The sequence below is a fragment of the Benincasa hispida genome, chromosome 5, assembly GCF_009727055.1.
Source record: "Benincasa hispida cultivar B227 chromosome 5, ASM972705v1, whole genome shotgun sequence".
Classification (NCBI taxonomy): domain Eukaryota; kingdom Viridiplantae; phylum Streptophyta; class Magnoliopsida; order Cucurbitales; family Cucurbitaceae; genus Benincasa; species Benincasa hispida.
The window spans coordinates 3,578,700-3,606,586 of NC_052353.1; the positions used below are offsets into that span (position 1 = coordinate 3,578,700).

Sequence of the window (27,887 nt, forward strand, 5' to 3'; positions counted from 1 at the left end):
GGTTTCTAAGGGAGGTTTTCGGAGGAAGTGCCAAAATAAAAATGGAAAACCATAAACCAATTGCTCATTTCAACTGTGGATCAAGTAAGAGAAAGAAATATGATCACAGAGAGTTCATGAGAGGGAACACAATGGAGGAAAAGGGTAGAATAGTCCTAGCATGGTGACAAGAAAGATGTGCATCAACTCTGCGTTTGCTCAGCTAACTGCTTTTTTTGATCTCGAAGGAATACGGGAGTTCCATGTAACACCGTTTGTCATCATCTTCGAACTACGATAAACCAACAAACAACAAAGGAAAATTCATCCATCAGACTGTAAAAATGATGTTATAGTCAGCAGCAAAGCACAAGAACACAATAAAAATACATAAGGCTTGTAGTTCAGAAAACACATCAGAGCAAACTAAAACCTACTCAAATAGAGTTTAAGAACAATTGTTGCATAACTTGAGGAATGAACACCATTTCAGAAGACAAAAAAGAAGCTTCCAACATACGGGATGACATTCAAGGAAAAGCTTCAAACAGGTCTTAAGCAGAGAAATATATTCGTAGATGGAAAGGAAAATCAGCTTAAAACTAATAAATTCTTGAAAGGGTTAGCTTACCTAATCCGAATCTTATTAAATACCCGTCCTACGATTGAACACCATTTCAGATGAACAGACATATACTAATAGATACATCTCTCAGGTATTGCATTTTAGATTTTTTTTTTTTTTGAAGCATTTGTGAAAATTTTACGGATGGTAAGTCGTTTAGATGAATTGACATGATGATGTAAATTGATAGTTCAAGTCGATGTATCTTTTTTTTTTTTTTTAAGCATCAAACTTGAGGTTGGCTCTCTTTCCTTTCACTGTAACTACAGTGGCTGAGTAAAACACGTAAGATGTATGTAAGATGTTTGTAGACACAATTTCAAATTTCAAATAAAAGTACGAACTACTAACATATGGACTTTTGGTAATACTTAAGGGGGCGTTTGGGACAAGAAGTTGAGTTATTTAGTTGTGAGGGAGCTGTTTCACCGTCGAGCCCATAATGCACGGTGTAAATAAGTTATGAGATTGATATTTTTTAGTCGTGAGCCCACTCTGGGTTTAAGAACTTGACAAGGAGTAAGAGTGAGTCAAACATGCCTTAAAAGATTCGCGTTTAACGGTTAGTGTGGCAGTTAACAATGCACCTACACTCAGGGATTTACACATTCTAGATTTAAATTTGAAATTCAAAATTGGTCTAACCTTCAGCTTTGCAGAGTAAATACCCCTTGCAAGAACACCAGATGGAGTGGTTTCCTCCTCCAAGGTTTCAACATATGGTTGGCGTTGAGGAGCAAAAGTGCCTAACATTCCTTGAGTCCGATCGACTAATATCGATGGCCAAAAACACAAGCATAATAAGTTACGAACACAACAAAACAAATGGTGATCACATATAATAAAAAGTAAGCTCAAAAGATGATTGGAAAAAGATTTGTGACAGTAAAAAATAACATAATTGAAAAAGAAAAGAAAAAAAAAGAACAATATTGCGCCTCAAAGTTATAAATACCTCCTAAAACAAAGTACAAAGCCTGGGGAGAAAATTTGAAGTAAAGCCAACTCTAAGGTAAACAAATTTATACCATAACGCAAGTTTTGATAGTAGATGGAAAAGTGTAGACTAAAAGATAGTACGAGTTGAGTGAGATCATGATTATAACAACATGACCCCGTTTAATAACCAAAACTGGGTTTGAGAAATCCATAGATGGAAGTAGTGTTTATAAGTATTAAGTTTAATTAGCAAAAACCAAATGGGTTATCAAACAGGTCTTTAGTTTCCAAAAGTTGGCTTGGATTTTGAAAACAAAGAAATCCACGTGTCAATGTAGTGTTTAAAACTTAATTTTAAAAAACCAATAACAAAATGAAACAACCCAATGGTTATCAAACGGAGGCTTGGTCATTTACCAACCACCAAATGAGCTTATTTTCCCCATATCACAAGAAAAATAGTACTCACAACAATTATTAGACTCAAAACAAAAGAAAACTAACCCTGCCCAAAAATGGAACGATGTTGAAAAGTTAGCCAAGATTTTATATTGAAATGCATTCTTTCAGAACAGTAGGACATTAATATCTTATGTACCTATCAATCCTCCTCTCCAGACTTTGTTTGAGTAGGACAGGCCCGAGACGATGTTATGCATAACCGTAAACGTCAACCTAAGTTGATATCGAGATCCCTCTCGAAGAGTAAAAAGAACACGACCATTTTGATTTTCATTTACAGGCAATGGAGTATTGATTTCCCCAAATTCATCAGAAATGATTCCAATGGAATGAAACTTGACCTCAGGTTCCCTTTGTTCTAGTACAAGAAAAAGGCAAAATGTTAACTCAAAATACAAGTGCAACAAAGTTACCAATCATCAAATTGAAGAATTACCACTTAGATCACTTTCTAAGCAACCAAGCAACTTTTCTTTCCACCTCCTCAGGCTTTCATCATCCTGTAAAGGCACAATCAACATTAAAACAGAATTGTAAGACCCTACAAAAATCACTTTTTCAAGTTGTTCCAAGTGATTGATTTCTAAAGTTCCTACTCCACAAAGGAGCATAAATATGGGGTTTAGAGCCACACTTGGAGGCAGGAAGGGAGGGATTCATATATGAAAATCGAGATACGAAGTTCATCAGAATCTCTCCACAAGAACACTGTTCAATTGACAAAGTGATTCCTACCTTACTCCTCCTACTAATACCCACCAAAAACTTAGGCACTTGATCTAACATCCCTTGCTATAGGCCACCTATACAACGCATTCCTTTCCATAACGAACTCAGACCCTCTAACTAATTTCCATCAGGTCTGTCCCCTTATTATCCCTCCTATGCATTCACAATAGGGCCTAATAGACGAGTAAGAAATATTTACAAAAATGGGTGCCCATTTAAGGGTGTTGGAATGCTTTGAATCTGATATTTGATACTTCAAATGACCAAGTATAGGGTCTTGCTATTTGTGTTTGTATTAGTATTTGTCATATTTACGTTTTTTGCGATTTTGACCTTAGGATTTAGAGAAATGCACTATATATAAACTACTTAACTCTAGAGATGCCTATCATCTATAATCAAAATTATTCTCTTTGATAAAATTGTCGTCCATCTGTTCAAAGACGTAACTAACACACCGTTAGTGAACCATGTAAATCTCTGTTTCGATTCTTTACTGTTTACACTTTTCTACTTATCCATATTGGTTGATTTCATAACAAAGGGTTTGGGAGGCTGAGAAAAAATGAACGAAGACAAAGGACATACAAAAAATAAACTCCAAACAAAAGGAGCTAAACTAAACTTGGAACTCTGAACTAGCCTTGAATGGGCAAAGCCTCCCCAAGTATTAAGTATTAGTGGCTTTTTTCCTCTGCTAAGAAGCTCAAATACCAAAGGGACTATAGATAACAACATAGCTCAGACCATTAAACAGTTGGCAAAAATCTGAACTAACAAAATCTCAGAAACCAATCAGTATTATCCCATTTTAAAGTACTACCAAAACCTGCAATACACTGACAAACAATACTCAGTTTGTTTGTTCAGAAACTGTGTCTAACCAAACTTCATTAGTCTACTAATTTTTCATACCCACATCTCAAAAACTTAACTCAGCGAACAATTAGTAACAAAATCAAGAAAACCAAAACAAACCCATTAATCTAAAAGCTCCAACCAAAAAATCTGACTCAAAAAATGGAGATTTTGAGTTACCTTGTCCTTCTCAAGTTGTTCCTTGAGCGAAAGCAGAGGCCCTGGTGTGAACCCATCTTTACCATCAACCTCTTCTTCTCCAACCTCGGACTCCTCACTCTGCTTTTCCCACCGGAACTCATCAACTTTTCCGGCAGACGACGGCCCAGCTTCCTCCTCAAGCCTCTTCCCAACCTCCATCGCCACTGATTGCGAGAAACCCCTTAGAAAAAAACAGAGCTTCTGGGTTCTAAGATGTGTGAAAAGCTGAACCAAATGATGGAATAAATGGTTTGCGATTCAAATTTGGGCAGCGGAATTGTACCCATTTGTACTCTCAATGAAACATTCTGTCCCCTTTCTTTTTCTCGCTTTTGTCTATTGTGGCGATTTGTCCTTTGTTTTTGAAAACAGTGCTCTGTCGGCGTGCTGTTCTCTGTTCATAGTGGATAATTGTGTGAAAAAGTAATTTGGTTAAAATAACATTTCGATCCTAGTAACTTTAAATTTAATCTATATGTTTTCAATAAATCTCAAGTTATTATTCCGATGATTTAACATGTTGAGGTCATAAAAAAAGTTGAAGTATTATTTTATGGAAATGTCGATGAAATATGGATATTAATTAATATTTTTTTAAAAACTATCATGGTGTGGAAAGTGAGTTTATTAAAATAACATTTTGGTCTCTACTTTCAATAAGTTTAAATCTAATCAATATATTTTCAATGAATTTAATAAAATTTAATCAATGTATTTTCGGTGAATAATTGTGTGGAAAGTAAGTTTTTGTTAAGTTAATGTTTTGGTCCCTTTACTTTCGATAAGTTCAAATTTAATCAATGTGTTTTCAATGAATCTCAAAGTAGTCCTTGTTAATTGTTATTAAGAAGATTTAATACATTGAGATTGTCAGAAAGTTGAAGTCTTAGTTTATGGAAATGTTGATTTAACATTTAAAATATCGATATCAATTAATATTTTTGAAAAATTATAAGTTAAAAACAAAAATTTCAGATAAAATTTTTAAATTAATATAGTATGTTACGTTTTTTTAGTCAAGTTAAAATGTTTACTATTTATATTATATTTATATTAATGACATTTTGTTACTTATTTCAATGTTTCAATGGTTTTTTTACTATATAATAGAAATATTGATTTATTCTTCATTAACATGTCGTATCCACGGAAATATGGAAATGTGTATGAAATGTCAATATGTCGATGAAAATTTAATTGCTTAGTTATTAGTTTGTTGATATGAATATTTATTTTAAAATGGTATGTACTAATCTCCTTATATGAAAGTTATTATTATTATTATTATTATTATTATTATTTAACTTGATAAAACTTAATTCGAATGATTGAATTTAAGGTTAATTAAATGTAAAAAAATAAATTTGAGATTTATTAAAACAACATGAACTAATATTGAATATATGAAAGTATATAGACTAACATAAAATGAAACTGAAATTCTGTATCAAAATGATATTTTAAATTGAGTTTTAATTTAGAAAAACTTATCCAGCTTATTTTGCATTCCAGTCCTCGGAGAATATGATTTTTGGAAATCTACCCACTTTATTTATGTAATTCCAAATATTTTCCAATTGTCTTCGTTCTACTTTCCAACTTTTACATTCCATGAGAAACTAGAAAGTTGGGTCAAAAGAAGGAAAATAATAATTGTATTAAAAGGCCCACAATCATTTAAGATTCTTCTATAATTGTTTATCCAATCAAAAAATAAATTAGATTGTTTTTTTCTATTTTAATAGGGTGTATGAGTAAATGTAAAGCAATCCATGATAATTTAATAGGATTCTTTTCCAATTCTATATCCTCAATTTTTTTTTTTTAAAAAACAATATTATTAGAGATATAAGAATCGTAATTAGATTTAGTTATTTTCAAATAACAGTGCATGATAAATCTTTTAACATTGATTTTTATTTATTTTTTATTCTTTTAATTAGGTGCATATTTGAAAATGATTTGGAAATGTTTAAAATCATTTTCGTCATTTTTAAAATCAATCTGAAAACTACTTTTAATCATTCAAAACCAATTCGAGTGATTAGAGGCGTGTTTCAAAGTAATTTTAAACATGACAAAAGTGATTTTAACAATTTCAAAATCACTCCCAAACATGCAGTAAAATCAAAATATTAAATATTTCTATCGATATATTTCACATTTTCATGGATTTGACATTGACATGAGGGATGAATCGATATTTTCCTTACATCATAAAAAAGTTCAAAAAAACATAAAGAATAAACAACTAAATATCACTAACATAAATATAAATAATAGACATGTTAACTTGTATAAAAATCATTAAATGCTTATTTGTTAATTTTTTTATAACTTTTTTAGAGACATCCATCAACATCAACATTTTATTGACGATTTAGTAAAAACTAAGGCTAATGTTTTCGTCCACGTCGACATTTTGAACTTTGACTAGAACTAATAAACCATTAGAATATAAAATGAAGATGGAAGGATGAAACAAATGTCCTGAAAAAGTGTTCAGCTTCCATTAGTTCTGCCGTGTTGCAATAGATCTGTCTTTTGAGGGAACTTAACCATACAGAATCAGAGAGAAACTTTTCCATTTATTGATTTTCTGTTGTTGTACAATATGAGGGAAGGTATAAAATAGATTTTGAAGCAGAAGATACAAGGAAAATAATGTGTTTAAAAAAAATTAAAAATGCTTGAGCAGAAGCTGTTTTTATCTAAAGGGTTCAACAGGAGCAGACTCTTCAAGAAAAGTTGCAGCCTCAAAACATTCAACAGCTTCTACCAATGAGGACTTGGTTCCTTCAGATTTGTAGAATAGCCCGAGATTGTACCATGCCTCATGGTTTGTCTGGTCGAGCCGTAAAGCATCCATCAAAAAGCTGCGAATGACGGGATGCGATTGGTGGCCGAGATGTCTGATAACCACAGCGGACGAGACCAAGCTCGGGACATGAATGGGATCAATGTCTAGAGCAGCCATAAAAGCTTTTAGAGCTTCTTTATACAAGCCTTTTGCTTCATAAAGCATACCTGTTATCAATTAAAAAGAATTCCAAACACCACCTTCAGATGACTGAACTTAAAACTTTGATGAAAAGTATTTTGCAGTGATCTTCAAATCACAAGATATTATCTTCAAATTCATCATATGTCCCTGACCGTATTGCGCATAATCGATGGCATCTATTACACAATAGGAAGTTAAACGAACTAGAACAGTTTGCAGGCTAAACATAAAAACTATCCATTCAAAAGAAAAGAGAAGCTAACTATGAAGTAACAAACATACTCTATAAAGCACGAACACTTCATTCTAGGAGGATTGTCCGTGTTGGACACGGACATGCTCCAGACACGTCTGACGCGCAAATTTTTGTGTCATATTTTTATTTATTTTAATTTCAGACACATGGAAACACATTTGGGACACTGGAGGACACATTTGGGAAATCTTGATAAACTAAGATAATAATAATTATTAAAAAAAAAAAAAACACTTAGGAAAGCTCATTTTTTAACCAAAGATTAAAAAAAAAAAAAACCAAAACAAAACATGAAGTTAGAAACCTGAACGTTTCACCTTCTACAATCGTTAATTAACTTGACCTTTTATGCTCTTTTTTAGTGGAGTGAATTAGTACTTTATCTTAAATTTATATATATCCTAAAAAAATAGTAAAAGAGTGTATCCCAATGTGTCTGTGTCCTAGGATTTTTAAATTTGCATGTCGCCGTGACGTGTCGTGTCCCTACTTCTTAGAAGATACTCTATCTGATATTAAGAATTACCTGCAATATGATATCTAGATGCTGAATGAAAAGAGATGGCCTTCGACTTTGAAAGGCATGCCTCCGCGTCGTGCCATTGTGAGAGCCTCATGTAGATTAGAGCTAGATCATGCCACACTTCCGATTGCAATCTTCTAGTATAGTTTCTACTGCTCTGTCAAAATGATGTGTGCCAACAGTGATTAAACAACAGCAATGTTGAATGATACATTCAAGACAAGCTTAAGTAGTTTATTTACACAATGTTGAAATAACTACATATGAAAACCATTTTCAAAATATAAGAAATGAACTGATGGAAAGACCAAATACAGATAAAACAAACCTCGTGTAGCTTCTTATCTCCCAAATTGAAACTTTTACTCTGAACTTGAAAAACAGCCAGTAACTGACTATAAGTCTCAATAGCACCTTTAAACTCATCCTGTGCAATTAGAAGCTTTGCTTTTGTTCGAAGCAACTCGGCTTGTTCCCATTTCCCTGTCTGATCCAGAGCTGCATTTAGAATACTTTCGCTATCTGTAAATCGTTTTTGGGCAGAGAGAATCCTAGCCAGTAGTAACCAAGTTTTAACATTAGATCCACCTTCCAATTTGAGACACTTCTTAGCATAATAAAGTGCTGAATCTAACTTCCTCTCCTTGGCATATTCAAGACTCGAATGATAGAGAACATTAGGGTCAGTCATTCTAGTCTTCTTCCGTGCGGCTTCCAAGGCCTCAATCGCCTCAGATTGTCTGGTGGACTTCTCGGAATCCACAGTGGCGGATTTAGAATATACAGACAGTGAGACACCCAACAAACAATTGGCAACACCTTCTAATTGATCACATCTATGATCCAAGTTTTGAAGAGCTCTATGAGCAAAACTCGTTCCCTCTTCAGCAAGGTCGCAGTTCTCTCCACAAATCTTCGATGCCATCAATAAAGCGGGAAGCGAATTAGGATCCTCGTTTCTACCCAATACTTTCCTCAACAGATTCAAAGCAGTCAAGTTTTCACCCGCTCCATAGTAGCAAAGAGCTAGAGCATGATACCGTTCTTGTCGATGTAAAATCCCAGGAGGCAATTCCTCTATTTGACCTGCTAAAGCCCTTGTATCCCCTGATATTGTTAGAGCAAAGGAGAGATGATCCAAGATTGATGGATCCCAATCAATCCTCTTAAGAACAACTTTTCTAAGTAGTATCATAAATAAGAGTATAGCTTCTTCAATATTGTTTTTTGGTACAAATGAGCTGTCCATTTGGGACCGGAGATTTGGAGGGCAAGCTTCACATCCACTGTACAGAAGAAAAATGGCAAACTCTTTCTGAATTCGAGCAGTGGTTCCCGCATCAAGGTTCCACTGATGAAGAAGTGCTCGTCGGTATGAAAGGATTGCTTCTTGAGAAGCATCAGCTAGCTTCCATAACTCCGGTAGCAACTCCACGCCCTTTGTAACTGTCTCCTGCAATTTACAATCAGCACCAAAGTTTTCAGGCAAGCCTTCGGGAAATGAAGATTCAAGTATGTCCAGAATAACTTTGCAAGATTGAGCAGCTTCTGCAAGAATAATGGAAAAATGTAGATCAGCTACACATAAATGTTTTTACTCTTAGAAACCACTCAAGCACCGTCTTTTCCCTTTTTACCGGACAATCCAGAAACACGAAAATCACAGTGAATCCTCATATTCCAACCAAAACTCAACACCAGAGTTGTAAGGCATTTCATGAAAAAAATAAAATCACATTGAAGAGTTTGACAAAAGAAAGAGAATCCCAAATCTCAAATAATAAACAGTACCTCCGAACCTCCCAAGGCCTTGCAATGATTTTGCTTTGAGAAGGATGGCTTCCAAGAGTAAACTGACAGCATGCATAGACATTGGCGGGACAGTAAAATTTTGTGATCGTCTCCGTGGATGGTCTCCTCTTCTAGCTATGGAGATCATTATCTTACTAGTTACAGCAGTGATGTCTATTCCTTCAAATACATGAAGAGCAGCTTCAATATTCCCTTTTTGATATTCATATCTTCCCAGCAATGCTCTTGCTTCCTTCAAACAACAGGCATAAATTAATTACAACCTTTTTCCCTCCAAAATAAACAAAGCTAGATGTACTTAAAAACATCAGTATTAGGATTCCTCAAACATAATAATCACCTTGATCCAAATCACCCCTATTTTCCCAACTCTGTTTTGTTTCAATGACAGCAATTTTTTTGTGATACATATCAGACAAAGAGACAAAATAAAGTACCTTGGCAGAAGAAAAACTAGTGGGTATGAGTTGTTTCAATTCAATTTATTTTCATGATTTTCATATAAACTACTAAAAAGTTCTCTCGCTAAACTTCATTCTTGTAAAAACAAGCCCTTCAAATTGATACTCATTGACAACTGACCGAAAACTCATACAAGCAGAGAGGTCAATTTGCATTCAATATTATATAAAAAAAAAGATATCTTGATCATTAAGCATCAGAAAGAAAGCTTGCTTATGTTTTTTGTTTTCACTCTACTATCTTGCTTCTTCTGGATTGTGACATGAGAGGAAAGAAAAGAACTTGTTCCTTCTTTGCTCCATAGAATCGTCCAGAAATAAGTTCGTAAATAAAACAGTAAACCAAGAAAGATGACTTGCAATCAAGAAAGCTCAAGGATTCTTACCTCATAATTTAAACAACCACTCTCACGAAGCGAAGACTCGGCTTCTTCTATATTACCAATTTCTGGTTTCTTGATGATCTCGCCAGTTCGTGAAGAGCGTCCGCTTGCTGAATTCTCGAAAACCGAAGGCGATTCTGCTGCAGGAATCATATCATCTCCAGCTGTTCTCTCTCCAGAACATAAACACTTCATTATCTTCCTAATATTCTCCCCTTTTCCAGCCCTCCTCCCCCTTTTAATCTTAACGTCACTCTTCATATTGTTTGACAGCAGCCAAAAATCTTCAACCACAAAAAACCACCCACCATCAAATATAAATCAAAAGCTTCATAAATTTCTCTAACTTCTATTTCATCTATTAGTCCCATTTAATGAAGCTACAGAACAAAAAATATCTCATCAATGTCCAAATTAAGAGGATTTGAATTCAGGATGAATACAGATAGCAAAATCATTTCAATCAACAAAGAAATCATGACCTAAATTTTCAAAACCCTAAACATGGCGTTCTTAAACTCCATCAAGTATTCTAAAACCCCACTTTAAAAATCAACTCAGCCTCCATCAAGCAAAACCCATCAACGAAAAACCAAGATAAACAAAGAATTGATGGTGGGAAATTGAAAATTGGAAAAAAACCAGAACCCAGTACAAGATAGAGAGAGAATTGAAGCAAAAATAAGCAGAGAAGCAAAGGGTAAAGAGTAAGAACAAGCACCTTTTAATTTCCCAAAAGTAAAAGAAGAGTGAGGGAAGAAAAAATCCAGAAACAGCAATACCCATGACTTGAATTCTGTTCAACAATCAATCAAAACCTCTTTTGAATCGTTTTGAAAATAAAAACAACAAACCCAAAAAAGCAGATGAAAGCTTGAACAATCCTTTTACTTTAATGGTTTGGGTTTCTTTATTTCTGCTTTTACTAGACAACTCTGAGATTTGCTTTCGGATGAAAACAAGGAACCAAAGAAAAAGAGAAAAGAAGGGGAAAAAATTGAAAATTGAGGAAACAGAATCCTAGAGAAGACGATCTTTGGCCTTTTGGGGGTTTAGAACAGAATTTAGAATTTGAGCGATTTTTTTTATTTTTTATTAAAAGCAAAAAAAGAAGGAAAAAAAAAAAAGAAATTTGGGACCCACCCTCTAACTTACCACGTTGTCTGAGGTTTATCTTTTGCCACGTGGCAGCATCTCATGGGTTTATGCGTTACGCGCCGGCGGTAAACCGTTTATCAACTGTACTGTCAGAGACAGTTCTTTTTTTCCTTTTCCTTTTCCTTTTTATTATTTAGTTAAAAATTAAAGGGAAAAAAAAGTGTGAAATTAAAATTATTAGTTTATTTGGATCAATTTATATCTAAAAGTTTAAAATTTTTATTCAAATCTTAACTCTAAATTTAATTGAGTGTTGCAATTTTAATTTTAAACTTTAAAAAATTATAACGATTTGAACCACTCATTCTGAGTAACATTAAAAAAAAATCTTTCATACCTATAATGAATTATAGGTCATATTTTTACTTTTTGTTAGAAAAAAATAACCTTAGATTTTTTTTAAAAAAACAAAAAATTAATGAATTTAGGAAATGTTATTCACGGGTTAATTTGTATATTGGTCAATTTTATTTTTGTGCAAAACTTTAGTATTGAAATTGATGAGTTTATAGAGAATTTTACACTGATTTTTTTAGTAGGTGAATTTGCATAAACGGTATCAAATAATAAAATTGCAACACTTATGTAAGTTTAGGGTCAAAATTGATGAAATTGAAAGTTTAGGATTCAAATTGATACATTTGTATCAAGTTCAGGCTAAAGAATTGATATATATATATTCCAAAGTTAAAAAATAATTTAGTTTAAGTAACTTTCAAATTTATTCAACCATAGTTTTTATACTTTCAAGATTAAATTATATTTATATATGTAACACCCTTGAACTTTGCCATCTATTTTTTTTTAAAAAAAAAACTCATATACTTTCAAAAGTTGCAATATTACCCCTATCAAACAAATAAAAGTTTTTAAAAAATCTTGGTAAATTATTTAAAATTTTGGATGAAAATTAAATATGAAATGATGTAGCTTGACCTATAACAAAAAATTGGATCATCACATCATTTTAGATCATCGTCACACTATTTTAAATTTCAATTTTTGTTTGAAATTCTAAAAAAAATTCTTACTTCATGGGTAGTTTAGAAATGTATGTGAAAATTGAGGAGTAACATTGCAACCTTTGAAAGTATAATGGTACTTTTTATTTATTATATCTAGTCTACTTTCACGTGTATAATTTTAGTTTTGATACTTTCAATAAATCTCAAATTTAGTCTATCAAGTTAATTTCCATCAAATCAAAATTGATTAAATTATGACAATAATTTTAATTCAAAGATAAACGTGTGAATATGTTTTCAAAATTTATAATGAAAATAATAATAATAGATAATAATTTTTTTAAAAGTCCTTTAAGGATAATTAAATTTAATAATTATTAAAAATTTGAGGATTAAAATTATATTGTTAACCAAAAAAGAAGAAGAAGAATAAGGATGGAGTGAATTATGGGAGGAATAAAGTAAATTCTAAAAAAATTGATCAATCCAATGAGGGAAATTGTTTTTGTTCCAAAAGAAGATAAATTATTGCTCGTTTTATTGTGATTTTTTTTTTCTCTTTTTGGTATAATTCAATTTGTTGTTAATGCCCATTCAAAACTGATAAGTTTTTTTGGTAAGAAAATAAAAAACAAAAAAAGTAGTATTTTTTTTTAACCGATTAGACATTAAGTTCTCAAGGTTCTGACGTTGAGATAACGAACACGGTTTTATATCAACGAAAAATAGAGAAAATTGTGACATATAAATAAAGATAGTTTTAATCAAGGTTAATTCTATTCTCAATATTTTTAAATATTAAATATTTTTATTTTTAACAATCTTAAATTTAGTTCTCTAATATATTTTTTACCAAAATTGGTTAAATTATAATAATAATTTTGAATATAATTTCAAGATTTATACTAAAATTATTAATAGCCAACAGACAATTTTTGGGGGAAAATAAACAATTTAAAGATTTCTAAATTTCAACCTTTGATAATGCATAAACAAAAGTTGATATGAAAGCATGATGGACCATTTTTTTTTTTTAAATAAAGACCAAAATTATATTTAAGACTTTATTATTATTTTTATTGTTTAGAAAAGACTTTATTATTATTTTTTACTTTAGAACAGCTGTACAAGATTGTACTAAAAACCAACTGTACAAGACCGTTTCTTCTCTTAATAAATTTTCAGGAGACCGTTTATTTTTACTTATTTATTTTAGCCATATCTATCATGTGTAGGAATAGCAAAATTCGTCTCAAGGTCGGACCTTCCAAAGTTAAGACGGAAAATCCCCGATTTGACCTGGTACATGAGTCAAACTGGAAATTTAAATTGGATCCCTAGTCGGGGATGGAGAGAGGATCCCCACTCCCATCCTGGTTTTTTTTAATGATTAGTATAAACTATTAAAACTCGGCTACCGTTGGAAAGTTTTTCTACTTTTATATATAAATATATATATATATTTATTAATATATATATATATATAATATATATATATATATATATATATATATATATATATATAAACTACTTAAAAAACTGTTCCATTTTTTTAATTTTATTTTGTAAATAATTAAATTTAATTTTTTATTAATTTATAATGAGAACATTAAATTATTTTTTAAGTGGTTAATTTAAATAAGTAACTAATAATATTAATTTCTTACGTAAAATTATAATTTTAATGTAAATACTAAGTTTAATTAATTTTTAAATAATAACATAATAAAATAAGAAGCGGAGATTTTCACGGGGATTCCTCGACCCCCTAAAACGGGGAAATGAGGCGAAGACGGAGATTAAAAATCCCCAGGGGGAGACGGGGATGGGGAGTGCAATCCCGTCCCGCCTCGCCCCCGTTGCCATCCCTAGTCTTGTGTAAATTTAGTTTGTGAACCTTTAAAATTACAAATTAAATAGGAAAATTTTCAAATATAGAAAAATAAAAGAACTATTTACACAATATAACAAAATTTTAATTTTCTTTAATAAGATGTTGATAGAAGTGTGTAATGGAAATTAATAGAAGTCTATTAGTATCGATCAATATTTTTTTTACTATTTCTGTAAATATGTGACTTTTTTTTTTTCTATCCGTAAAAAAATTCAATTAAATACTTGAAATTTTCATTTAACTAAAAAAAAAATCACAAATCTACTCAATTTTAAATAAAAAAGTTTGGGCTGCATTAGATTAATTAAAATTTCAAGTTTTCATCTAATAGGTATTTTATTTATTTATTATAATTTTCTAGAGACATGTTAGACATAAAATTGAAAATTTAGAAGTTAATTAGACAGTTTTTTTAAATTTAGAGACTAAAATAAACACAAACTTATAGTTTTCTAGACTAATTCAAGTTTTCATCTAATAGGTATTTATTTATTTATTTATAATTTTCTAGAGACATGGTAGACATAAAATTTGAAAATTTAGAAGTTAATTAGACAGTTTTTTAAATTTAGAGACTAAATAAACACAAACTTCAAAAATATAAAACTAAAACATATTATTTAATCAAAATTATAGCATCATAAGGAAAAAGAAGAAGCTGATCTCAGTAAAACAGTATAACTTTAACGATAAAATATGCATTTATATAAAGTAACAAATGTATAATATAGAAAATAGTAACGGGTAAACGTACGTGACAGACCAACTCAAGTATGAATCAACAATTAAGACGTATTATTTTTTATGGTCTATAATGTTCAAATTCTTGCATCTCACATTTTGTAGTTAAAAACATCTACGTAAATTTTATGATCATTCTATACTATGATGATAAATATTAACTCATAGAATCTCCTCCAAAATACCAATTAATTTTTAAAAATAAATAAATTATTTTTAAAATTAAAAAAATTGTAAGGTGGATGATTAAGCATTTACTAATATTAATTTATTTACAACTATTATTAGCACAAGAAGTTTTTTTTTTTTTTTTTTTATTCCATATATTCTTTTGATAAATAAACAAAACGTTTAGTTTTTATTATATGAAACATTGATATATTTGATTTAAAATTAATTACTTTTATCGATTTAGAATAAAGTCTTTTTTAGGTCACCGCTGGAAAGTCTTGCTTTATAAAAATGGAATAACCCTTCAACAACCAATCAATAATACCTTTGTATTTTTGTTTACATATTATAAATTTCTTTTTGGGGACAATTTTCTTGTCAATGTTTGTATATTAAAATTATCATTTTATATGTCGTGAAACTTTATTAAATGTGCTGAATAATAGGTAAATGGGTCCCATCCGATATTATACTTTAATTATTCCATATATTCGCATTATTCTAATTATTACCAAGTATCAGAGATTAATTGCCTAATAAAAAAAGTATCAAAGGTTAATCATGAATGTACTTAAAAAAGTGTTAATAATGAATTATACTTAAAAAAAAATCAATTTATATACGTTGAGAATTATATCGATTAAACTCTAAACTTAAAATTATATCAATTTAAACTTTGGACTTTGGAATTTGTATTAATTTAAACCCAAACTAATAATTGTATCTATTTAAACTTTAAACTTTTATAAATGTATCAATTTAAACCATGAACTTTCGTAAGTGTATCAATTTAAATCATGAACTTTCATGAGTGTATCCAAATAAAACATAATGTAGGATTTAAGTTAATACAATTATGAAAGTTCAGAATTTAAATTGATATACTTATAAAAATTCACGGTTTAAATTGGTACAATTATTAACTTAAGATTTAAGTTGATACAACACTTAAAGTTTTAAAGTTTAGAGTATAGATTGATATTTATTATAAAAAAAGTCAAGCATGAAATAAGAACTCATTTTCTTTTTCTATTACAATCTGTATTAAATAAATGTTAGTAATGAAATATGATCACTAGAATTATTATTTAATGTTTTCCCACACAATCATTGAGACCCGTTTGATAATCACTAGGTTCTGTTTGGTAATTTGGGTCCCGTTTGATAACTATTTGGTTTTTTATCGTTGTTTTTTAAAATTAAGTTTATTTCATCAATATTTCTTAAAGGATTTACATATTTGTTAAGTACAATGGTTGAATTCTAAGCAAAATTAAAAAAATAACGACTTTTCGAAAGTTACTTTATTTAGTTCTCAAAATTTGGCTTTGGTTTTTTAAACTATTGATGAAAATAAATAACAAAAGAAGAAATTTGGAAGTGAAAGTAGTGTCCATGAGCTTAATTTTAAAAAACAAAATGATTACGAAACAGGTCCTTGGTTTTTTGTTTTTATTTTTTGAAAATTAAAACTATTGCATTCGCACTTCTTACAATGATTTACATTTTTCTTAAGTACCATGGTTGAATTATTAACCAAATTAAAAAAAACAAACACAACTTTTTGAAAGCTACATTTTTTAGTTATCAAAATTGGGCTTGATTTTTTTAAACTATTAATGAAAAGTAGATAACAAAGAATAATTTTGGAGATGAAAGTAATGTTTATAGATTTAATTTTAAAAAACAAAAAATTTAAAAGAAAATGATTATCAAATGAGGCTTAAGTGTACTATTTTGTTTGTTTTTTTTTTTTTTTTGTCCATTCTAATAGATAACTCACATTAATTATCATTTAAAAAATGTCTTCATTTTGAAATGATTAAACTTTATTGTTAAATTCTATTATATCTATATTTATATATGCTTTTTCATGAATTAATGTTTTTTCAAAAACCTAATGAATTTTAACATTAATTTTAGAATATTGATAAAATTTAAAAAATGTTCTTATAAATAATTTATTTTTTAGAATTAAAACATATCAAGCAGCTCAAGAGACAAGAGCCTATCTATCTTCACTAGTAAGCAAAACCATCAAGGAAAAGAATATTTCCAAATTTGAGATCTAAATTATTAGGATGCTTAATTTTCAATCAAACACTATTTACACATTCAACTAATGTATTGAAAGTATCGAATATTCTGGTCGAGAAATGACTTGAGAAAACATAGGCAATCGACTTTTATACAAGGGCAATGGAGGACAGGGAGGGAGAAAAAAGACTAAAAAAATTGTAATTTGACCTTTATGATTTTGGAGAAAATCAGAATTTAGTCTTTATAATTTGACAAAACATTCATAAATAATCCCTACAATAAAGATTATACATGAAGATTTATCAAACCAAATGGATGGTTCATGAAATTTATCCAATCATAAAGACTAAATTATAACTTTTAAAATTATAGGAACTAAATTTATAATTTATTTTTTAAAAAAACTTATGAATGATCTTCGTCTCATTCTACTTTCTCTACGAATGCAAGTACAAAAAGAAAACGTAAAAAAAAAAAAGTAAAAAAAGAAAAAAAAAGTATTCATTTGCCTTTCCCCCCATTTTTTCTTGTTCACATAAATTTCTTTGAATTTTGTTGCACAAATTTCAAAATTAAGTTACCAAAAAATGAAGAAACATAGGTGAAGTATATTCCCACAACAATTGCTAAATTCATGGATCCCAAAATCTAATCAAACTATTGAAACTTTGAAGTGAAATGTAACTTTTCACATTATTCAATTACTATCATTTTAAAATTTGTATTTATCCTTCATCTTTTAATAACTATTCATATTTGACCCCTTTTTTTTAAATAAAATTAAACTAGAAATAGAAGGATTTGTTTAGGATAAATTTAGTTTTTTTTTCCATTATCAAATTTTAATATATTTTATAAAATTTTTTCAAATAACATATTTTTTTTACAACTTAGATTAACAATGAAATTATCATAAAATCAAATTATACATAAATTTTTAATCATTTTCAACTATAGATAAGGCAAGAAAATTTAAAAAGTTGGTGGTCCATCCAACCAATAATCAACATATATATATATATAAATTGGTACTAAAAGGTGATAGGCTCACACTTTATATTATATCCCATGGGTGATACTTACTATGTTTTCATCCATATATTAATAACATTTTATTGTCCTTCATAATGTAGTTAACACTTACCAATAAGTGCTACTTGCAAAAATGACAAAATAAGTTAGGATAGTTAGGTCGGTATCCCATACTTTTTATATTTGCAAAAATGACAAATTTTCAAGTCCAACCACAAATTTATAATAATCTATTTGTTTGTACTAGTGATACACTTGACTAACATATTGTTGATATAATTTATAATGATACACATGTTTATACTATTGATACACTTGATCGATATATTACTGATATAATTTATAATGATATACACATTTATTCGACTAATGCACTTGATTAATATATTGTTGATCTACTTTATAAATATACACTCATTTATATTACTGATACACTTGACTTAAATATTGTTGATACACTCATTTATACTTGTGATACACTTAACTAAAATACTGTTAATATATTTTATAATAATACACTCAGTTATATTGCTAATACACTTGACTGAAATATTGTTGACATACTTTTATAATAATGCACATATTTAAAATTGTTGATACACTGAACGGATATATAGTTGATATACTTTATAAAAATACGCGCATTTGTACCGTCGATACCTTTGGGTTGTTAACTACTTTTAGTTGTTTTTCTTTGGTTATTAAATTTGAGAAATGATATTATATATTACAGATGAATTATAAATACTTTATATTAAGTAAATAAATTATGTAGATACATTCTCGATACACTTAATTTGTATCATACTTAAGTATATCGTTTGACTATATTTGAATAATATAAGAAAATCAATATACTTAATACATACTATATCAATAATATCATTGATATACATATTTTTAAGAAAGAAAACAAGATTTTATTTTCAACAAATCATACTGAGACACTAGATAAATTAATGCAAAAAAAAAAAAAGAAAAATAAATAAAAATATCCTAAATTTGAGGTCATGATTTGGCCATGGAGCTCTAAAAAGAAGTCATATAATAACTAAGTGTTCAGAAAAATCCAATGACCTAAAAAAAATCGATTAACTCAATTCAATTCATACGTTTTGGATCGGGTTATCAATTCATTTGGGTTGGGTTGAGTTAAATAAATGAAAACTTTATGGGTTGGGTTGATTCATGGGTTCATCTAAATAACCCAAACCAACATGAACTTATCATTAACTTTAAAATGTAATTTTTTTTTTTGTACTTATGGTACAATTATATATACATTTATTTTAAAGTTTCATTTAATTCTTTTATGTTTTGGATAATTTATTCTCTAAACACTCTTAAAAATAGTTCTTTAGCACATTGAAAAGAAAATTTTCATTATATAAATTGAAATTGAGTTTTTAATTTTACTTCAATTTATGAAATAATTAAATCAAATTTTTATATATTAACATTTGACTTCTTTTTAGAATAAATATTTAAATAAATGATCCGAATAACCTAAACCAATCCAACCCCAACATTTCATAGTTGAGTTTGATTAGATTTATTTTTTAATAAAGATTATTTAGGTCGAAGAAATTTACAACCTCAACAATTAGGTTGGGTCTAAAAAATCCTTAAACCCAACTCAATCCAATCCACGAACGTCGAACACCCCTAATAAAAGCCCACAATAGAGTATTCGTTGAAGCACTTAACATATGCGTAAGTATAAAAGATACAAGTCCAAATCCCATCGTATGTATCATTCGACCACAATCTTGCTTGGTGATGGCTGGGTTCTCGTCGGCGAGAGCAACCCGTATCTAGGTTACAAAGCAAGCAGGAATGACGAAAAAATGAATTACCAAAACTAAAAATTAGAATCATCACCTATAAATTATTATTATTATTTACATATGTGTTATTTATTAGGACAAAAATGAAAAAGAACCTCGTAACTCAAGGTCATAGCTCAAAAGAGAGAACAAGAAAAAAATCAACAACTACTTACACACAAGCAAAAATAACTAACCAAGCTCAGAAATAAGGGGAAGAAACAAAAGACAGATAAAACTACTCCCAAGGTTTGAAATAGCGAGACCCTGAATGAAAATATCGATATCGATAGAAATTTCGAGAAAAATTATGAAAATTGATGGAAATTGTTACAATTAGTTATTGAAACTTTCATTATGACGTAATTAGACTATAATTGACCATTTTTAATCACAATTTCTATAAATCAAGACAATCTTTAGATGTTTATTGTAAATTTATGTGTAAATACTGATGCGAGAACAGAAATTTAAGAAATAAAGAGAAAAATAATTATAAAATTTAGAAATATTTTGAGGTGAAATGAGGTGACATTTATGAAAGTTTTGGATGGTAAAAGAAAAAAGAACCCACATCAATTCAATTTTGAGGTGAAATGATGTGAAATTTAATAAAAAAAAGTTCGAATGAGGTTGGAAATAAATATATGTTGTTCTTTGTGGTTTTTTTCAAATTCAATTTCTTTAGAATGAAAGTTATGGGTCGAAAATAAAACTAAAAATTGAGAAAAGTTGGAAATTATAAAAAGTAGCACATAAAAAGGCTTAATTTTTAGTCGAAAATGACATTAATGTGTGAAACTATAGAATTATGTGTAATCAGGACCATAAAATTGAAAAATATGAATTGGACTAATGTAGTTAATTAAAAAAAATCGATTTTTTTTTTTAAAATATTGAAGTTTCTCGAAATCTCGAGATTTCGTCAAAATGGGGAAAATCAAAATATTCTCGAAATTGGGAGAAAACAAAATTTCCCCCAATCAAAATTTTGAGTCCTTCAAAATCTTGAAATTTCGATTGAAGTTTTAAGCCATGACTACTCCCATCACGCCTCATGAGGCAGAAAGAGATACCAACGAAGCATTAGGCCAGTAAAAGATTCGAGCCTGAATAACAAAGCAAACACGATACAAAAGAGAATGAGAAGAACAAGAACCTGTGAATGCAACTACCCGATGAACAGTGACAGTAACAGAGATACTGGTGAATCGTGAGAGGAAAGGAGGCTCTAGTGAACTACAATAGGAATGTAGGGTATGAAATTAGCAGCGGCGAATGGAAAACCTGCAAAACAAAAACTCGTGAAGGAAGACTGAGCAGGAATCTCGCTCTCTTTAAGACGTTTCATGGCTATGTTCATTGTGCTAGTAGTTCGTAGAGGATGCCACACCGTCCATAGGATAAAATAATCCAGATAAACACCTATCTTGATCAGAACTACACCGAAAGCCAATCGGGATTCTCACACCCCTTTAAACTGACTGTGCTCGGAAACTTGAAAGGAAAGAAGAAGAAAAGCAGGGAGGGAAGAAATACGATTGATGGTTCTACCTTCCTTCTGAAGCACTGAAGGCAATTTATAAGCCTTGAGAGTACGCAAAGAAATGACAAAGTTGGATGACCACAATAAATTCGGATGACTAAAAAGAACGAATGAAAATTATTATTTTTAAATAAATAATATATATATTTTTAATAACAGTAAATTCAGATGATTAAAAAGAATGGATGGAAATACTTATTTTTAAATTAATAAAATAAAATAAAATAATAATAAAAAATTTTAATAAAAAATAATCCACACGCGCCTCGCTTGACCAACCAGACGGACAGTGGTAGTACGTGCGTGTGGAATGACTACCATAACCAAGTTTGAATACCTCCTCACCCCTTCTAAAACTTAGGTACCCTTTGGGGATCAAATCCACAAGAAAAGGTAGGGGTACATAAGTAGGCATCTCTTTGTTGATTTAATCAATGTGAGATTCTCCACTTTCTTTTTCCTTTATTAAAAAATTAATTTTTCACCAACAATCCCTCACTTGAAAATTAAAAACATAAGAAAACATTTTCATCAGGTAATATCACTCTACACAATACTGTGCATAAGTAAAGGTGACTTACGACTTGAATCTTTACATAGTGAAGATAATTCAGAATATACTTGGATAACTCTAGGTTTTAAACTCAATCTCTAACAACATCACATACACAACATTATTAGGGTATAGTTTGAAAATCCGTGCTTTAAATCCTAGCACATGTATCCCAATTTAATGAACGCTCTAGAGAATTTGCTTAAAATTCTATAGGAAGTAGCCCCCATGTCCACATTCACATAGGTGAGTTTATCACGAGTACTCCTTTAGCTAGGTACCCCACTTGGCATCAAGTATAGATCTTATTAAGAATTAAGTTCAACCTTTCTTACACTTCAGGATATCATGCTGAGACTCTAGGTTATATGAAAGGAACTCTGTGTTGTTTTTAGCATGGTTCACTTCATATCACTTGTGATCAGTTATTACCCTTAGAACTTGTTCCTTGGGATCTCCAGTCTATAGGTTTAGTTTTCCTCAAAAGTTATTCATCTTTCTAGACACGAGTCCCATCTTTTTTGAGGTTTAAACCTTCTCTCTGACTAGTCCTTTTGTCAAAGGATCTGCCAGGTTTTCATCAGTCCATATGTGATCCACTCTAACTGCACCAGTAGCGAGGAACTCTCAAATGGTATTGTGCTTGATGTATGTGATCCACTCTAACTGCACCAGGTTTTCAGGTTTTCATCAGTCCATATGTGATCCACTCTAACTGCACCAGTAGCACCAGTAGCGAAGTTTGTAAACAACTTTGTACGAACGCTTGTGATGTATTTTATAAATGATATTTACTTCACTATTTGACTTTGCACATTTAGATTTTACCACAAACCAATAAACATAAAATCTCTGGTCATCTGTATGTGACTCAAGCATGTATGTGGTGACATACAAGTGGATCTTGTCTTGAGTGATGATAACCAAAATGGTCTGTAGTATATGGATATAAGAGGGAAACCTTATCATGGTAACGCTATGGATGCGGCCCGCTTTATGGAATGGTCACAAGTGTTGTGATTTGTCACAGATGATCTGATCCTGATCATTCGTGTAGGGGACATACGAGTGGGGGCGTCCTATACAAAGAGTTTGCATAAGACCTGACCACGAAGTGTTAATGTCTCGTTATATAACACCGTTTATAACTGAGATTTCACTTCACTAGGAGGACTATAGGTAACATGACCTCAATCCTGAGTGAGTTGGGAACTCCTGCCATTAAGGGCGATCCTTTGATTTGCATGGGTGAGAGTGGCCAGAACGCCGACTAAACTACCATTTTGAGGATTCGTCTGATTTGGGAGCTAGGAACTTAGCTACACAAGATGGAATTTACTTCTTCCCTGAGGCAGGGGCAAGCAGATAAATAGCTCCCTTAAGGGGAGGGCTTGAACGATGTGGCGCCACAACCCTTTTCATGGCCCGAGAGGTGTTCACGTATAGTAGAACTATGTTGTATTGTTCATTAGAGGGATCATTGGTACTTAAGGAGGAAGATGTAATTACAGGGGAAAATGGTAAATTGGCCTGCTGTAATTACGAGCATCTGTGAAGGGTCATCGTACTGATGATTGGTTATATCCAATGGACATAGAAATAAATCTATGGCAAGAAGAGTTCAACTATTGGTCTTTAGTGGAATGCTGGCAGTTAATGGATGGTGGATATCGTGACTAAAGAGTTTAGTCAGCTATTCACGTACCATTGGAGCCTCGAGCCATAGGTCCATAAGGTCCTCTTGGTAGCTTGGATACAAGTTGAGAGTCAGTTTTTAGGTCAATTTGAAATGTTCAAATTGACAAAAGGGAGTTCGATTATATATGATATAATTGAACGGGTTAATTAAATATGATATAATTAACTTTATATATGGGATACATTAATTTGGAGGAAATTGGATATAAATATTATTTATATCTAGTAGAGGAAAAAATATTATAATTAATATTAGATATTAATTTATAAGTTATGAATGTGATAAGATCACATTAATTGGACGGTTATAAAGGAAATGGGAAGGCGCCTCTTTGTTTAAAATAACGGATGAGTGCATTATAAGTAGCAGACGGTATGTTGATCTCGGTGTGCATGGGTATTGTGAAAAAGATAGTGTCATCGTTTAGAAAAATTAGTGCCTATACGATCGGACTTCATGATCGCTTACATATACGATATTGCTAAGCGATCGCGTACAAATTACTCCATCGCGGGCTATTATTTAAACGATCGTTTACCTTTTTCCTAAGCGATTGTTTAGCTCCTGATATTTACTAAACGATCATATAGACGATCGCTTAGTTTTTCCTACACGATTGTTTTGGACGATCGCTCATTCTTTTCCTACACGATCATATAGACAATCATTTACCTTTTCCTACATGATTATTTAGACGATCTCTTACTTTTACTACACGATCGTACACTTTACCTAAACAATCAAGTATATTGTCTATGCGATAAACGATCACATCTCCTACTTGCTTGATCGTTGTGTACGGTCACTCTTCCTCCTTCTCTCTACCAAATTCGAACAAAGCACACACTTTGAATTCTCACTCCAAGAATACTGAGGGCTCTAGAGGTGTTGTCTTCTCTGATTCCTTCTGTCGAAGTGGTGACTGTTTAAGGTAGACGTTTGGCTTTAGACTTGAGAAATCTTCATCTTGTATGATTTCTTGATCCCTTTAGCATTATAAAAGATGTTTGAATGTATATGCGATAATTCTGTCACAATGAATTGGAAAGATTCGCTTCTGCTCGTAGGTACTCTTGAATAAGAGTTCCTTCAATTGGTATTAGAGCACTCAATTTTCTGATATTTCAGTTCATTGCTGCAAAAGGATTGCAAATACGTTCTTGGTGGGTGCATTTCTACATTGTTTAATTGTTAAATTGCTGTGGATGTGCGGATTTATGGATGTTTTCATGGATGTTAGCCTCGGTTTGTTTTAATTATTTTACATTTGCGGTTGTTTGTAAAGGCCCCCGCGTTTTTGGACATTAATAATCGTTATCGAGTTTGTATCCAAAGACTGTATGAGTTTTGAATCATTCGCGAAGAAGATCGGAGCAAGCATTCTAGTTCTTCGAGGAAGGTATGCGATCAAGTGTTGATCGCATTTTGCAGACGATGGGGAATATGATCAAGTGTTGATTGCATCGTGCAGTCGATGGAGTACGCGATCGCTGTTGATCGCATCGGTTAGATGATGGAGTACGCGATCGTTATTGATTGTATCGGTTAAACGATGGGGTATGCGATCAAGTGTTGATCGCATCTTGTAGTTAATGGGGTACGCGATTGCTGATGATCGCATTGTGTAGACAATCGGGTAAGCGATCAAGGGTTGATCGCATCGTGTTGAAGATCGGTTACATGATCACTGAGTATCGGGTCGTGTACACGAGGTGATGCTCGCATATCGTTTAACACGCACGTCTGGTCGATCGTTTAGGTCAACAAGCTTCATCGCTTAGTAACTGATTAAACGAACGCTTAGTAACACAAGGTAAATCATTTACCTGACGCCGTGTTAAGTGATCGCATAGACGATCGTCTAGGTCAGCAAGCTTCATCGCTTAGTAACTGACTAAAACGATCGCTTAGTTACACAAGGTAAATCGTTTACCTGATGTCGCGTTAAATGATCGCATAGACGATCATTCTGGTCAGCAAGCTTCATCACTTAGTAAATTACTAAATGATCGCTTAGTAATGCAAGGTAAATCGTTTACTTGTCGTCGCGTTACACAATCGCATAGACGATCAGGCTTTGCAGCCTCGTCGTCGTCTATACGATCGTTTAATTATGCTCCTATAGTCTAGTACGCGCTGAACGATCATCTTCCTACGACATTTACTACACGATGGAGTCCTCTGGCGGTTCAAGACCTAGTTCGCCTGTGAACCGGTTTGCTCGATGAAAAATGTAATATATAAGGTTATTTCATTCTGGTTTTGTAAAGGCTCATCCCGGTCCATAAATCCTTCATTTTTTACATGCAATGTAGGTTTTTAATATGTCATATAGTATGCACATATAGATAAACCCCACCTTAGATCGTGCATATTTTCTTTATTATAAGTGTTATAATTTAGAGAAGCATGTTTTAATTTACATAAATGCATGCTCATGCATCATATAATATAAGGGTTATATTTATGTATGCTTTATTTATTTTTTTCGTTATATTTATAAGCGTTATAAATACTTCGTAATGTGGGATGAGTGTTTTAGTTGTTTATTTATAAATGGTTATAAAATAAAATTAGAACTAAAATAATTAGTAAAAGATCTATATGTAGCAAGTCTATCTATAGTAGATCTTTTGTCGAAGGCGGGTTCTGTCTAGGCTGGAGTATTTAAGATGACGGCAACGGAACACCCCTACCTGAGAACCTACTTGGAAAGGTAATTTAGATAGATTTGATGCATGCAGACTAAGGTCAGTCTATTAAAGAGTTTAATGTGACTACTTGGATTTTTTTATTTCAAAGACAAAAGTTGTTTTTGAGCAAACTTTATAAATGACTTAGATCATAATCAGTAGCCGGATTGTCTAAGTTAATAAACCCCTAGGCAAAACATTCAGTAGGAGGCTCTTGGGGCATTTGATGCTTCATTTTCACCTTCCGCATTTCTCTCTCATAGTCCACACCATGAGATCTACCTTCGGCCTCGAGGCACCTTTGGCATGTCTCCCCAACGGATGGTGTTTGGATAGGTCAATATCAAGGTGGATGGAGAGAGTGTTCATAGTAAGTGGGAGCGGGAAGTGCGACAGCATATCCCTCGGTCTCCCTTGTTGGATTGAATAAAGTTTCTGCACATCGCCTCGTGGCACCCTGGGAGTGTCCCCCTATAGGATGGCTGTTTTGCACGTTTCTTTATTTAATCTCCTGTAAGAGGATAAGGTTACTTAGTTTCTTGTTCTAATCTGTCTTTACCCTACGGTAAACGCATTAGGGCGGGACTCTGGGGCTGGAAACGAGGGATTACATTTACGTAGGATTGTTAAGGGTTAACTATTCTAGACCGAACAAATGGTGACTATTAGGTTTAGTTCCAAGAGTTGGTTTTGCCTAATGGTTGAGATTGTCTCATCCTAGTGAAGGGCCATCCGATCACCGCACCGGTGATGTTTGTCCTGCCTCACTGGGGCATCATTGCAAAATAGAAGTATTTTCACTTAGGGTACTTGGAATCTATTTTGCTAAAAATTAATTGGTTAATTAAAATGTGGTTTTTGCAAAGTCTTATAAAAGGTTATTCGTTTTATTTTTTCAGCAACAATTTTTTTAATGGCATCAGCCACTATCAATTTGCTTAGCGCCGAAAAACTAAATGGCCAAAACTATTCAAGTTGGAAACATATGCTCACGACAATACTCATCATCGAGGATTTGAAGTTTGTCCTTACGGAGAAATGTCCTCCTATTCCACCTCAGGATGCTACTCGAATTGTTTGGACCGCGTACGGGCGTTGGACACGGGAAAATGAGAAGGCTCGAGCCTATATTCTGGCCGGTCTTAGTGACATGTTGGCCAAGAAACACGAGTCCATGGTTTCACCTCATGAGATTATGGAATCCTTGCGGGGAATGTTCGGACAACCATTTGGATAGCTCAAGCATGAGGCTTAGAAACACATCTTCAACTTCAAAATGGAGGAAAGCACCTCTGTTCATGAACACGTGCTGAATATGATGGTCCACTTTAACATGG

At 31.6% G+C, this 27,887-nt stretch overlaps 2 protein-coding genes across 3 annotated transcripts; both read right to left on the bottom strand.

The window, feature by feature from the left end:
* Window positions 1-36: 36 nt before the first annotated feature.
* On the bottom strand, window positions 37-4,122 carry LOC120077679 (rho GDP-dissociation inhibitor 1-like). Its single transcript, XM_039031636.1, has 5 exons — window positions 3,773-4,122; window positions 2,442-2,505; window positions 2,142-2,363; window positions 1,250-1,374; window positions 37-271 (listed from the first exon to the last, which is right to left on the bottom strand). Exons 1-5 carry the CDS (start codon window positions 3,950-3,952, stop codon window positions 203-205), a joined length of 660 nt encoding a protein of 219 aa, XP_038887564.1. The 5' UTR covers window positions 3,953-4,122; the 3' UTR covers window positions 37-202.
* Window positions 4,123-6,354: 2,232 nt separating this feature from the next.
* On the bottom strand, window positions 6,355-11,298 carry LOC120077854 (protein NPGR2). Of its 2 annotated transcripts, none has more exons than XM_039031934.1 (6): window positions 10,954-11,298; window positions 10,236-10,612; window positions 9,368-9,620; window positions 7,905-9,124; window positions 7,580-7,733; window positions 6,355-6,820 (listed from the first exon to the last, which is right to left on the bottom strand). In XM_039031934.1, the coding sequence occupies exons 2-6, from the start codon at window positions 10,491-10,493 to the stop codon at window positions 6,501-6,503; spliced, it is 2,205 nt and encodes a 734-aa protein (XP_038887862.1). In that variant the 5' UTR covers window positions 10,494-10,612; window positions 10,954-11,298; the 3' UTR covers window positions 6,355-6,500. The 2 variants fall into 2 exon arrangements, with proteins under 2 accessions (XP_038887862.1, XP_038887861.1); XM_039031933.1 differs by having other exon boundaries at window positions 10,236-10,516; window positions 10,954-11,297.
* Between the last annotated feature and the right edge of the window lie 16,589 nt (window positions 11,299-27,887).